Genomic DNA, 15,064 nt, shown 5'->3' with positions numbered 1-15,064 from the left:
TTTGAGTGGTCAAGAATTGATTAATATTTACTAACATCTACTATGTGGAACGTTATTTTATGCACTTGGTATACAGTAGTGACTGAAATAGGTGCTCCATGAGCTCATACTCTGGTGTGAAGAACAGACAATAAACAAGTAAATAGAATTTTGATGTGTATGAAGTTTTGGGCCAGCACAGTCAGAGACACTACACTCAGAGGTGTATAATTTGAGATGAAGATCTCTGGTGGTGGCCTGGCTTGCAACTGAGGCTTTTATTCAAGGTTACAAACAGAACACAAGAACTGAATGGTAATCGGGAAGACAAAGACTAGCAATTATGTGATTTCAAATTATTTTACATACTTACACTAGAAAATAAATGTTTAATGAATGAATGATCTAATTACTAAGCTTCTCCCATTCCAATTCATCAACTCATTGCTTAATAAACTACAGATTATTCTTTTTTAGGCTGATGCAAATAACTATCTGAAAACAAGCATGGAGTCTTTGCAAAGTGATTCATGGTTTCATTCAATATTCATACACTAGAATAAGCTCCACGAGGGTAAAGATATTGTCTGTTTTGATCACTTCTGTATATCCAGCACCTAGAACAATGCCCAACATTTTTACTGAACTGAATAATGAATAGATTAATAAGCATCCACTGGATGCCAGGTATTATGTTAATCTCAAAGGTAAATAAAATAGTCCCTGCCCTTACGGAGTTTAGCACTGAAAGACTCTTAACTGCCTTGGCCAGGTAGCTCAGTTGATTGGAGCTAGCTGGAAAATAATACAATAATTAATAAATAATAATACAAGAATAAATTATGCTTCAAGTACTCACAACTGTAAACCTACTTTTGCCCCACTCTGTATATAGTTAAGGAGCAAAGTTGTTAATCTAAAAGTAGTATCTATCTGGGATAAAAGAAATTTATTTTAGATTTCATATGTTTTTAAACTTAGAAAATAAACTACCATTCTACCTAGAAAAATTAGTATCATTAGGTACTACAATTAGATAAACTGCTTGCTATAAACAATCATTATGATAACTCATAGGAAAATAGTTATTTCAGATGCTTCTTCTAAAAATTTTAATTCCTTCTCAAGTCCTTGCAAAGACATTTTTAAAAAATGAAATGAGAATATCAGTTAAATATGAAGCAACATAAAAGAACAAACAGAATCAGAAGGCAAATTCCAAAGAGATCACTGCTATAAATAGAGACATGGAAATGTCAGGACAGAGAAGAAAAGTTCCACTAAAAAACAACAACAAAACTGTATGTCAAGTGAGTTTTACATCTCATAACTATCCATCATCAGTTAAAGATTTCATTTGCAAATAATCTAATAATCTATTTCAAAAAAGTAAATATGAGCCCTTGGCCGGGTAGTTCAATTGGTTAGAATGCAGTCTCAATACCCCAAGGTTTCGGGTTAGATCCCAGGTCAGGTCACATACAAGAAATAACCAATGAGTGCATAAATAAGTGGAACAACAAATCAATCTCTCTCTCTCTCTCAAATCAAACAATAAAAAATATATTAAAAATAAAAAGGTAAATGAGTAAAGGTAGATGTCCTAATTATAAAAACCAAGATATTATTGGTTCTGCACAAATTCTTCTTCCTTTCATACCTAAGGAGCAGAAAACCTTCTTCTGAAAGGTAAGTCAATATCTGCTGCTTCATAGAGAATTTTTTTCATAAAATAAAGAGCATTGGATTAGGAATCTAGTCTTGTTTCTGCACTTAACCCTATCACTTTTACATGGCATTCAAGCAATCTGGGTCACAATTTCCTCTACCACAAAATGAAAGAAATGGACTAGATGATCTTTAAGACTTTTCCAAATCTGATTTATTTCTTCTAATAATTTTTTTAATTTTTAAATTACAGCTGATGTACCACATTATGTTAGTTTCAGGTATAAAATCCAGTGATTAGACATTTATAAAACTTACTAAGTGATCACCCCAATAAAATATAGTACCCATCTGACACCATACATAGTTATTGAAATATTATTGACTATATTCCCTGTGCTGTATTTGACATCCACATGACTATTCTGGCACTAGCAATTTGTACTTCTTAATCCCTTCCCCCTTTTCACCCATCTCCCCCAACCCCCTCCCATCTGGCAACCATCACAATGATCTCTGGCCAGGCTGGGTGTGGCTCAGCAGTTGAGCATCGACCTAGGATCCAGGAGACTGGGGTTTGATTTTTGGTCAGGGCACATGCCTGGGTTGCAGGCTGCAGCCAATCAATGACTCCTTCATCACTGACATTTCTATCTCTCTCTATCCCTTTCCCTTCCTCTCTCTGAAATCAATAAAGATATATTTTTTTTAAAAGTTCTCTGTATCTGTGAGTCTGTTTCTGTTCTGCTTGTTCATTTACTTTGTTTTTAGATTCCACATATAAGTGAAATCATCTACATTTGTCTTTCTCTATCAGACTTATTTCACTCAGTGTAGTACCCCCTAGGTCCATCCATGTTGCAAATGGTACGATTTCATTCTTTTTTTATGGCTGAGTCATACTCCGTTGTGTATATGCACTTCTTCTTTATCCATTCATCTATTGGTGGACACTTAGGCTGCTTCAGTATCTTGGCTATTGTAAATCATGCTGCAATGAACATAGGATGCATATGTCTTTTTGAGTTAATGTTTTTGGTTTCTTCAAATACCCAAAAGTGGAATTGCTGGGTCCTTCTTTGTCTCTTATGATAGCCTTTGTTTAAAAGTTTGTTTTGTCTGCCCAGCTGGCATGGCTCAGTAGTTAAGCATCAACCTATGATCCAGGAGATGGAGGTTCGACTCCCAGTCAGGGCACATGCCCGGGTTGAGGGCTTGATTCCCAGTGGGGGCTGATTCCCAGTGGAGGCTGTGCAGGAGGCAGCCAATCAATGGCTCTCTCATCGTGGGTGTTTCTATCTCTCTCCCTCTCTCTGAAATCAATAAAGATATATTTAAAATATGTATATATTTAAAAGTTTGTTTTGTCTGATACAAGTATTGCTACCCTAGCTTTTTTTTTTTAAGTTTCCATTTTCATGAAATATCTTATTCCATCCCTTTACTTTCAGTCTACGTGTCTTCTATCTGAAGTGAGTCTCTTATGTACATCATATGTAACGGTCTTGTTTTGTTATTCCTTCAGCCGCCAAATGTCTTTTGATTGGAACATTTAATCCATCTGCATTTAAAGTAATTTTGATAGATATGTATTTATTGCCACTTTATCATTCATTTTTTAAATCCTTTTCTTTTTTTCTTTTTTTCAAGATATTTTTTGATTCCTAGAGAGAGGGAAAGGGGGAGAGAGAGAAACATCGATGTGAAAGCAAAACATCGATTGGCTGCCTCCTGCACTCTACTTCCCAAGACTGCAAATTGGGCATGTGCCCTAACTGGGGATCTAACCTGCAACCTTTTGGTGCATGGGAGGGACAACACCCAACCACTGACCCACACTGGCCAGGGCTATTTTTCTTCTTCTTAAAGAAGACCCTTTAACACACTGCTTTGGTGGTGATGAACTCCTTTAGCTTTTTCTTGTCTGGGAAGCTCTTTCTCTGTCCTTTGATTCTAAATGCTGGGTAGAGTAATCTTAGTTGTAGGTCCTTGCTTTTCACAACCTTGAATATTTCTTGCCACTCCCTTCCCGCCTGCAAAGTCTCTGTTGAGAAATCAGCTGACAGTCTTATGGGAGCTCCCTTATAGGTAACTAACTGCTTTTTTCTTGCTGTTTTTAAGATTCTCTCTTTGTTTCTAACCTTTCACATTTTAATTATGATGTGTCTTAATGTGGGCCTCTTTGGGTTCATCTTGTTTGGGACTCTCTGTGCTTCCTGGACTTATAAGTCTATTTTCTTCACCAGGTTAAAGTTTTCTGCCATTATTTTTTTGAATAGGTTTTCAATTCCTTGCTCTCGCTTCTCTTTCTGGCACCCACATGATGAGAATGTTGGTACATTTGATATTGTTCCAGAGGCCCCTTAAACTATCCTCACTTTTTCGATTATTTTTTCCTTTTGCTGTTCTGATCGGGTGTTTTCTGCTTTCTTATCTTCCAAGTCACTGATTTTATCCTTTGCTTCATTTACTCTACTGTTGATTCCATGTACTCTTCTTTCAGTTAATGAATTCATTTCTGACTAGTTCTTTTTTATGCTTTCTACTTCCACTTCCTTATAATCAGTGTTCTAAACTCTGCATCTAGTAATCACTTGTTTCTATTTTGTTTAGTTCTTTTTCTGGAGTTTTTTTCTGTTATTTCACTTGGGACATGCTTGTATTCTCATTTTGGCTGCCTCCCTGTTTGTTTCTGTGTGTTAGGTAGAGCTGCTTTGTCTCCCAATCTTGGGAGAGGGGCCTTATGCGGCAGATGCCCTTATAGAGCCTATTGGTGCAGCCTGTTGGTCACCTGAGCTGGACATTCCAGGTTTAGCCCCCCCCCCCCGTGTGGACAGTGTGCACCCTCCTGAGACTTGATTGCTGTTGGCACATCAGTGAGAGGGATTTACCCCCAGACTGATTGATTTCAAGGACTGGCAGAGACCATAGCAAAGCATCTGCTGTCCAGGCACAGACCCAATGGAGTGGGAATTGCTTTAGCAGGGCTCCAGTGCTCATGCAGGTGGTTGGGTGGTACTCCAGCTTGTTCTGAAGCTGTCCACTAGGTTCACTGGCTCTGGGGTCTCCCAGAAAGTTCAGGCCAAGGTCAGCAACCACTTATGCCCTGCCTGGGGACACTGGGCATGAGCTACAAAGCAATCTCAGATGGCTGCTACTTGTGTTGAGTTTGGAGGTGCCCGGGAGAGGCCAAGCTGCAAACCAAGGCTGAATGCCCTAGTACCCGGCCTTGGGACACTTAGCAAGGTATATGAAGCATGCCAAGGCCAGAGGCTGCTTATTTGGGGTTTTAGAACCTCTGAGAGATTTTAGACAAGTCTACACGAGCCAAGACAGGCCATTTGTATTTAAAACCCACTGAAAGGCCCAGCTGGGAGTGGCTCAGCAGTGAAGCATCGACCTAGGATCTAGGAGATCATGGTTCAATTCCCAGTCAGTCAGGGCACATACTTGGTCCCCAGTGTGGGGCATGCTGGAGGCAGCTGATCAATGGCTCTCTCATCACTGATGTTTCTCTCTCTCTCTCCCTTCCTCTCTCTGAAATCAATAAGATTTTTTTTTTTAAATAAAATAAAACCCACTGGAAGGATTTTTGGGTGGCCCCTCAAGTTGGGTGTGATGGAATCTTAGAAAATCACCAGGGTGGGGCAAACAGTGTTAGCCAGGTTGATTGGAGACTCAGATATGCCACCCACCTTTGAACTCTGTGGGGGGAGGGCTCAACAGAGGAACAATGGCTTCTGCCAGCACTTCTGCTTGGCAAAAGCTGCCCCTTCAGCCCTCGATGGACAATTCAGTTTCTCCCCATATGTTTCTGGTGCCTTTAGAGTTGCTGCCCCAGTGCTGGAGCTCAGAATGAATGAGTCCAAGTAGGCCTATGAGTGAGCTCATTAAGAGAAATGCCTGGGACTCCAGCATCCCTCCAGCTCACTCAGCCATAATCCCCATTGGTTTTCACAGCCAGAAGTTATTAGACTTCTCTTCCTGGTACTGGAACCCTGCGCCTGTGGGGGCGGGTTGCTGGTATGGGGCTGAGACCGCTAGCTCCACAGGCAGGACCACTACAGCTGAGATAGTGGGGTTTTTTCTTTTTTTTCCCCTTGCTGTTGTAAATCCTCACCCAAGAATATTTTTTCCATTGATTTCTAGAGAGAGTGGGAGGGAAGAAGAGTGAGGGAGAGTCAAACATCAATGTGAAAGAGACACATCCATTGGTTGCCTCCTGCATGCACCCCAACCGGGGCCAGGGAACAAACCTGCAACCTGGGTACGTGCCCTTGACCAGGAATCAAACCTGAGACCCTTGAATGCACAGGCAGCACTCTATTATTGAGCCTCACCAGCTAGGACTCCCTCCCAAATTTTTTTATTGTTTTTATTTCATAACCATAAACTTAACTCTGCAATCCAACTAGACTTGGAAGGGGTAAGGAAAATATACAACCCAATGGACTATGGCAAGAGCATGAAGATTATAGAACATTCCAAGCAGATGGGGGTGAAGGGGTGTTCTCCTGAGCTACAGAGAAATAGTCTAGTAGTTAAGATAAAACACAGTCAAATTTATTAGAGTTTTCCACAGTCAGGAATGGTCATCTTTTTGCTGGTCTTGCCATTCCTGGACCCAGAGCACTCCATGGCTGTCACAATAGCCATGCCCTCTTTCACCTGGCCAAAAACCACATGCTTGCCATCCAACCACTCAGTCTTGGCAGTGCAGGTGAAAAACAGGGAACCATTTGTGTTGGGTCCAGCATTTGCCATGGACAAGATGCCAGGACCTGTATGCTTAAGGATGAAATTCTCATCACCAAATTTCTCCCTATAGATGGACTTGCCAACTGTGCCATTATGGTATGTGAAGATACCACCCTGGCACATAAATCCCAGAATAATTCTGTGAAAGTAGGACCATTTATAACCAAATCTTTTTTCCCCAGAGCTCAGAGCACAAAAGCTTTCTGCTGTCTTTGGAACTTTGTCTGCAAACAGCTCAAAGGAGACGTGGCCCAAGGGCTCACCATCAATGGCAGTTGAACATGATGGGGTTCACCATGGCTGTCATGGGCAGCTCTGGGGCAGGGGAGTCTACAAAGGCCCCTCCTGATTTTTAACTGCCACATGTATACTGAGCAAACCAAAGAATAAGATCCAGCCCTCTCTTATACAGAAGGGAAAGTGGAGAGGGCAAGATCTCTGTACTCAGAACATTTACAGTCTAGCTGGGGTAACAAAATTTAATTCAGCTTAATTCTGCAAACACTTATTATATTCTTTTTACATAAAAGGGCAGTTTTCAAACTTTGATAAGCATAAGATCAACGGTGTGTTTTTTTTTTTAAGTTTCTGATGAAGCTTGTGTTGGGAGGCAAAAAAAAAAAAAAAAAAAAAGTAGATGTCCTCTTCCTGGTCAGTGTGGCTCAGTTGGTTGGCGCATTGTCCCACACACTGAAAGGCTGCCGGTTTGATTTCCGGTCAGGGCACATACCTAGGTTTGGTTTTGATCTGAATTAGGGTGCATACAGAAGGCAACCAATCAATGTTCTCTCTCACATCAATGTTTCTCTCTCTCTTTCTTCCCCCCTCTAAAATCAATAAACATATCATCAGGTAAGGATTAAAAAAAAAAGTGTAGATGAGGCCAGGTAGCCACATTTTTAAAAAGCACCCAAGATAATGCTCATAGCCCTTGTTTAAGAAACACTGCCCTAGCCTAGATCAACAAAAAGTTGACTAGGTTCAAAATTGAAAACATTTCTAGACCCTCAGGTTTCAAGACTATATGCCCATAACAGTTAGAGAACTGCAAAATAAGCAAAAGTCTGACAAAGCATGTAGACTTCAGTTATATTTCAGTGGTTCTCAAGTGTGATCAACCTAGGAAATTTTTATAGGTACAGATATTGATCAATTAAATTGACTCTGGGAGTGGGGGTTGGGACTCAACATTCACATTTAAAAAATATATAATTTTTTAAAAATATGTTTTTATTGATTTTAGAGAGGGTCGGAGGGAGGGAGAGGGAGAGAAACATCAATAGGCTGCACGCCCCCTACTGGCGATTGAGTCTGCAACTGGTGACCTTTCTGAGCCACCCCAGCCAGGCTCAACCTTCACATTTAAAAAAAGCTCTCTGTAACCAAAACAGACAACCACTGAATTAAGAGATCACTGGAATTGGTTAGTCAGGTTACATTTCATGAAAAAAGATGATTTTTAACCTGGATCCTTAGTTGGCTAAAAATTTCATGAAAAAGATAAATGTATCGGTGATGTATAAATACATGATCCAAGTAGTGAAGAAAAAAATAAACATTTTAACTGCGAAATAATGGAGAATAAGAACAGTAAATATATTAATTTATTTTAGACATTTTAGTTCTGAGGCAAAATGCAAAATGTTTTGGCGACAGCTGCAAATACAGGTTTGGAAACACATCTGGGGGAATAAATGCAGAACCAATTTAAAGTAAATTATGAAACCATATGTATATATAATATATATATTCTGCATTTCATTTTATATTATATTCTGAAGCATTCTATATCAGCTTTATTATAAGTTATTGGAATGCATGCTGTAGAATTAGCTAGTGACTCAAAAACTGGGTGGTAAAGGCCAGTTTTTTGAGACAAATGTTTTCAGAAATCCCAAATTTTCAACCTAGCATTATCCCTAAAGTAATGGGAAGCTGGGAGTGTTATGGCTTACCAGCAAGGGCAGGCAGCTCTAAACTTTTCTCACTAAATATTGATTTTCAATTTCTTACATATTTTGTGATGCTGCATTACATCTCTTATGATCCTAAAGGACAGATCCTGCTTACAGAATAGATGCCAACACATGTGTACAACTAGCTAAACAAGCACTCTATACACATTCAAAGAGGCCCTTTTTATGATACAGTAATGAGAGATATTTATTCTTTCATTAGACTTGAAGAACCCTGTAAAGTCAGGAATGGTAGCTTAGCAAGCCCCTCCCATCCACCTTCACTGAAGAGGTAGGTCCTAAAGGGCAAAGAAAATTTATTTTCACAAAGAAGCTTTGTCTCATGCATTCATTGTTCTAAAAGATTAAATTATAAAGAATTTTATTCAGAATTCTCAGAATGGTCTAATCTAAAAGCTCTAAATATGCTTCTTTCTGCAGATGAGCTATTTTGTAGAGTAATCCAGTATGCAGAAAAACAGTACAAACACTATCATAGGTGCTGTGTGGTAATACATAAAGAGGAAAAATGAAAGTTAGTTAATCCTATCCTTGCCTTGAAGAGATTTACAATCTAGTTAGTGATGTGTACTACAAACACACAAACCCCCTGAATAATGTATTTGAAATATAACATTAATCATCATCAAATCCATATGTACACATAAGTGTGCGTGTGTTACATAAAGCACTATCTACTCTAGATTACTAACCCACCCAATACAATTAACAATACAGAAAAACAGCTTCTATCATGTTGTACAACATATGGGTTCTTTAAATTTTGTAAGTAATCTATAGTTATTTCCTTACAGTAAGAGCTGCCTTTCCATGAAGAATTTTGGTGTAAGTCTTGATAAAAAACTAATACAAATGTTTTAGAATCCAAGAAAAAAATACGAAGATGTGAACCATACCCTAGAAATTATAGCGAGAAAGATTTATTATTTGACTTTTTATAGATTCTTCCATTCTTTCAAGTCAGGCTGCCTGGGTTCAAATCACAGCTCCAACATTTACTGACAGGTGACTTCATCCAATACAGCGCTATTATTAGCTATTGCTATGTTTTAGAGTGTGCTATGCAGTAAAGGCACAGAAAGAGACGTGGCCCTTACTGTCATGGACCTTATATTCCAGTGGGATTTCCAAATAAACAATAAATGATATTATGATATTATTACCATAATATTGTACATGAGAAGAAATAGGAGTCTCTAACTTAAGAGAGTTTAGGACAGACTTTCTGAAAAAATGGAAGGTGCTAGGCAAGAGTAAAATGGAAGAAGTGAGAACTATTCCGAACAAAGAGAAAAATCTGTGCAAAGGCTCAGGGGCTCTACAGTTATGAAGAGGTGAGAATGACAAGAAGGACAAAAGGCCGGGTCTAGGGCAAATCAGTGGTCACAAGCAATATCCTCGTACTCATCAATCCTCTAATAGCCCTTCAATCAGGAACACCATCAAGTTTGGCATCCAAATCAGAAGAAATTTCTAACAATTGAGGGTGAGAGGATACTCTGGTACCTTATGAAAGGAAAACAGAAATCACTGTAAAAACACTTTTTATAATCCTTTACTGTTGGCTACTTTTCAGAAACAGATTCAATTACCTCCTCTTTTTGGTATGCAGGTAAAAGGAAGAAGTTGTGTGACTTACCAAAGGGCATATAGGTCAGACTTGAATCTAGATCCTCTGGAACCAAATCCAGAGTCCTTTACCCTATATGGAGCTGCCTCCAGTTTCAGACACTGGTCAACTTGTTATTCTCCACAATGTTCCAAAGTTACATTTGAGTTAGCAACTCTGTCCTCTAAAACAAAAAGTTTTCCTGCTTCCATTCATCTTAGTCTGAAGTAGAATCTTAGAAATTCAATCAGAAGGGATATAAAAATCATTAAGACCAATGACCAACCTAATGATCAAATATCCTAACATCCTGGACTATTTAATTTGAAGTGGCCCCTTTCCTCCTTTCTAACCTGAATCTGTTGTTGACTGCCCACTGAGAAAACACAGGCCTAGTTTAAATGACACATAGAGTATAGCATAAATTTATGAGGTCCCTCTCGCTAAAAATGAGGAGGTGGTGGGTATAAAGGTGAGGCAGTAAGCATGTACAATTTTGCCACTCTTAAAACGCCTCTACAAAAAGCCATGTTAAATAATTTTTCTCCAATAGTTATAAGAATTTGTTAATACTGTACACAGATGTAACAAATACAGTAGTGAAAAGTGGTGCCAAGAATCACTCAGTCATTTGGTAACCAATAAATCAAGAGATAAAATGAAAAACTTTAGCAATATATTTAATAGCCCAACTTCTATTATCTTTGCTAATCTTTTCATTGTTATTTGGCAAATCTAAACGCTCCCTGTTAAGATTTCTATAAGCTCAAAAACACTGACCTTTGCTTCATCCTGAGGATGAAATATGGAATCACAATTTCTGTGATAAGAGTGTGACTATACAACAATTCAGCCAACTCTTAAAGCACAATAAACTAATTTTAGGTCAGCTATGATACATCCACTAGTAAGAGAATTTACATTGCAAAGGGGAATAAACTTAGTCAAGAAAGGTCTAATTTCATCATGTTATCATAAAAGTATCTAGAATACTTTCATCAGTTATCAGCAAAGTACAAATGGCTTTGAGATTGAGTGGACTCAAAATGAACTCACAAGTAGTCTAATCAAAAGTCCCTGGTTAGTCTACCCAAAACTAAGATTTGAACATAGCTGTTTAATCCAAAAAATTTACAGAAGCAGAGTACCATGGATTATCCTTTCCTGATTATGATATACCAGAAGCCAAATTATGTTTGGTAATACCAATTCCATTTACATAACACTTTATAGTTTCAGAAATGCTCATATAGATATCTTACTTCAGGATAGCAAGGCAGGTCATGATTATTATGTAGATGAGATATGAGTACAGAGACTAAATCACTTGCCCAGTGTCACAGAACCAATTAAAATACAGAGGCAGATTTTTTTCAATATTCATTTACACATATCTAGAATGCTAAGACTTTGTTTTAGGGCTGGGGTGGGGAACGACCAGCCCGCAGGCAGTATACAGCCCACAAAATCATTTGGTCTGGCCCTGCTAAGGCAATCGCAGGAGGGGCTCAATATTCAATAAATCTAGGAGCTTTTTTCATAGCTAAATTTTAAGTTGATAATTTTGTATGGCCCTCAAATGATGTTATAAATATCCAAATGGCCCTTGGCAGAAAAATGGTTCTCTACCCGTTTTAGGGCCTGGTCAATGGTAGAGATAAAGTCTTTGACCTCCAGTCTACATTCTAGTGGAAGAGAGGCAATAAACAAGCAAACACACAGAACATAAGATTTTATGTAAGTGCTTTAATTTTAGATAAGTTTTAGAGAAATGCTATAAAGAGAACATGGTAATGGATAGAGTGGTTGCAGAATGGCACAACTAGAGGTCAGAGATGGTCTAAGGAGATGACATCTGAACTGAGGCCCGAATGGAGATGACAAATCATTCATGTGACCGTCTATCAAGGTCTTTCCTGGCTGAGGAAAAAGAAAGTATAAAGTCCCAAAGACAGGAATGACCGTGGATGACAAGGTGACCAGACAGCTGAAGTGGATTAAGAGGGAGGAGGGTAAAGAGGGAAGAGGGTAAGAGACAGTGGTTTGATTATACGGAGCCCTTAGGCCACTCCAGAAGGTAGTATTTAAAGAGAAATTGAAGACATATGTGGGATGATCTGATTTGCGTTTTAAAGAAATCATTCAAGTTGCCATAAGAACTGTAATACAATCAGCTAGCAGCACCCTTGAGCTTCAAAAGTACTAGTAAGTCTATTCCTTGAACAACATTCCTGGAGAGTAGATACACGGGTACTTTTACCTTTGAGAGACTTAACATGTATATTATACACTTTTCTGTACAAAATTCCATAGTTTTAAAAAGTAAATTGACAGATATAAGGGTGGAAGAAAAACCACCAAAAAGCTTCTGTAACAGTCCAGGAGTGAGGTGATGGTAACTTGGGAGGAGTGGAGGTGAAAAGTAACGGAATTTGTAATTTATATAGTTCAGAACTATGGTAATTAGGTCTTCCTGATAAATGGAGGCAGGGGCAGGAAACAAGGCTAACCAGTGGTTCTTAATGTGGGACGATTTTGTCTGCCAGGGGACATTTGGAATGTCTGGAGACATTTTTGTTTGTCACAATTGGTGGTTGGGGGAGGGTGGGTGGTAGGCTACTGCGCTTTATGGGTAGAGGCCAAGAATGCTAAACATACTACAATGCACAGTAGAACTGCAAAACAAAGAATTACTTGGCTAAAAAGTATTAATAGTGCTGAGGGTGAGAAATTCTTACCCGATTCCAACTGGTTCCCATCCCAGAATAGCCATACTTCTGGGAGAATCTACCAAAAAAAAAAAAACCACCCACCCCCAAACCTAGAAATGGTAGTCCTTATTTTCAATATTTAGAGACAACTAAAATTGTTGTATACCCAAAATAGTTTATTTGTTTAGAGATAAATTATATCGCTGTGGTTAACTTTATGTTGATTAGAAAGTCTGATTGGTACAGGAGTCTAACAAAATATAAAAACACTAATTACTGATTAATAAATGCTATTTGTTGAACACTTGCTCAAAATGCAATTAGAAAACTTCTATTTGGCAATACCACCCAACACTGCTTTTAATTTTCCTTTTCATCAGCTTGTTTAATCTGTACACCAATAGTCACTACTTTTTTCAAATAAAAATTCTTCCAAAATCTAAAGGGATGGCTATGAACGCTGAAAAGATAATCACAACTATAAATAGAAAAAATGGCAGGAAAAGCTGGAGGAAAATAACCCACTTGTGTGTATGTGCATATAACTATTTAGTTATCTGTCTTATTTTGGGCCTTGAGCAAGTGGACACATTAGTTTTAGGTATCAGAAGACTGCAGCACACAGTTCGCTCAATTACTCTAAGACCAGCTCAACAAATCACAAAATGCCAAAGTTGATAAAGTGCCTTTTACCTCATTCTTTATTAGCTAAAAGGAAAGAATTTGGAAAAAGTCACTGTGAACCTTTCCCACAGCATCCTCAAAGTCTGGAACTACTACTAATGCAAAAATTACATGCCACGACATTCTCAGGAAGATCTCAAGATCTGAAATTACTTGGTAACTGAAGTAGGTAACAGAAAATACAAAAATTATTATCTACTCCTACGATGGCAGTTCAGAACATTACCTTCCATTTGAGCTCTCACAAAGTGGGACTGGGGGAAACTATATCTAAGACGCTACAACGTCAATTTTGGTTAAGAAAAGGATGCTCTTAATTATAAGAACCTCAATGAAATTGGTCATGGACACATGCAATAGTAGGTTACTAAGTCTGCTTAAAACTGAATTTTAGTAACAATTACGTTTTCAAAGATAAAGGGGGGGGGGCAGTCACATTGTCACAGGCTCATTCACATCATTTACCCAAAAACTTGGAAATCACCTCGCAAACTAAGAGGCCTCCGGCCTGAATTCCTCCACCCTAGCGGCAGAACGTAAACCTCCGACAACCTAGACGTAAAGGACACTGGCTCTTCACTGCCCGGAAAATCACGCCGAGTTCCCGCGAGGCCGGGGGCCGTTTCCGCGGGCATCACCCCCCGGCAACCTGGGAGCGCTCTTCCCAGGTGCACTCCGGCGGCAGCGCTCTCAGGACAGTGCAACGTCGTCGTTACGCTCGTGACGTCACCCTCTTCCCCGAGGATACACAGAATTACCCCCGGCATAAAATTCGCCGACACTAACCCCCTTGGGCAGCGACCGTTAAACACTCCTGCTTTTCTTCAGGCCTTCGGAAACTCGAGTCTACCGCAGTCATCACGCCAACCCTCCCCTCCCCAGAGGCGCAGCTACGGAGCCTCAACACCGCAACGCGCGGAGAGGAGGCGCCAAAATAAACCACATTCTCGCGAACCTTACACACAATTCTCGCGACATCTTCCTGCCTGCCCCCCCCCACCCGTCTCCCCCATTCCACCCCTACACAGCGCCTTGCTTAAAAACATCGCGAGATTTTCTTCTTTCAATCTCCGCCCCTTTACGGCACGATGGTCGCACAAGAATGTAATACAGGCTTCACGGCCGCCATTTTCTCTCTTTCTTAGCAGTTGGCTGGGAGTAGGTCTCTGCGAAGAGTGGTAGCGGCTACGGTAGGGTAGACATGGCAGACTATTCAACAGTCCCTCCACCCTCCTCTGGCTCAGCTGGTGGTGGAGGCGGCGGCGGTGGTGGTGGAGGAGTTAACGATGCTTTCAAAGATGCGCTGCAGAGAGCCCGGCAGGTAAGCCAGGACCGCGCGGCAGGATCCCGACAGCTCACGGTAATTGGCCGCTGGCTGAGTAGGCCGCTACTTGTTCGCGCAGAGGAAGAGGAAAGACATGCTCTTCCGGGCTCTGAAATGTGCGGGGACGCACGTTTCCCCACGTTGTAATGCCGGTCAGAGGCTGGAACTAGGTTTTGTGTTCTCGCTGCCTAAGCCGGTTGGAACCCCAACGCGTCCTGGAGGGCTTTAGTTCTTTCTCCCGCTCCTGCGGCACTCGCGCTTCTTTTTCCAAACAGCATTTCCTTCTCAGATTGAACATGCTCCCCCGTAGGGTCAGTTGTGCGTAGTTTTGCACAATAGTATGGAAGGTTCTGGC

At 40.0% G+C, this 15,064-nt stretch overlaps 1 protein-coding gene and 1 pseudogene across 9 annotated transcripts in view; one reads left to right on the top strand and one right to left on the bottom strand.

Annotated features, from left to right (window-relative positions):
* Positions 1 to 6,008: 6,008 nt before the first annotated feature.
* Positions 6,009 to 6,696, bottom strand: LOC107540094 (peptidyl-prolyl cis-trans isomerase A pseudogene; annotated as a pseudogene).
* Positions 6,697 to 14,502: 7,806 nt separating this feature from the next.
* FUBP1 (far upstream element binding protein 1) overlaps positions 14,503 to 15,064 on the top strand; it is a 34,731-nt gene continuing 34,169 nt past the window's right edge. For all 9 annotated transcript variants that reach the window (XM_087820539.1, XM_016216788.2, XM_016216785.2 and 6 more), the window contains exon 1: positions 14,503 to 14,706. In XM_087820539.1, the coding sequence (XP_087676665.1) occupies positions 14,587 to 14,706 (120 nt within the window). In that variant the 5' untranslated portion in view covers positions 14,503 to 14,586. The remainder of the gene's footprint in view (positions 14,707 to 15,064) is intronic.

The sequence above is a fragment of the Miniopterus natalensis genome, chromosome 9, assembly GCF_054644295.1.
Source record: "Miniopterus natalensis isolate mMinNat1 chromosome 9, mMinNat1.hap1, whole genome shotgun sequence".
In the NCBI taxonomy this organism is placed as follows: Eukaryota; Metazoa; Chordata; class Mammalia; order Chiroptera; family Miniopteridae; genus Miniopterus; species Miniopterus natalensis.
Note: the sequence above shows the minus strand (reverse complement) of the source record. Positions and strands in the feature narration are given on the sequence as shown.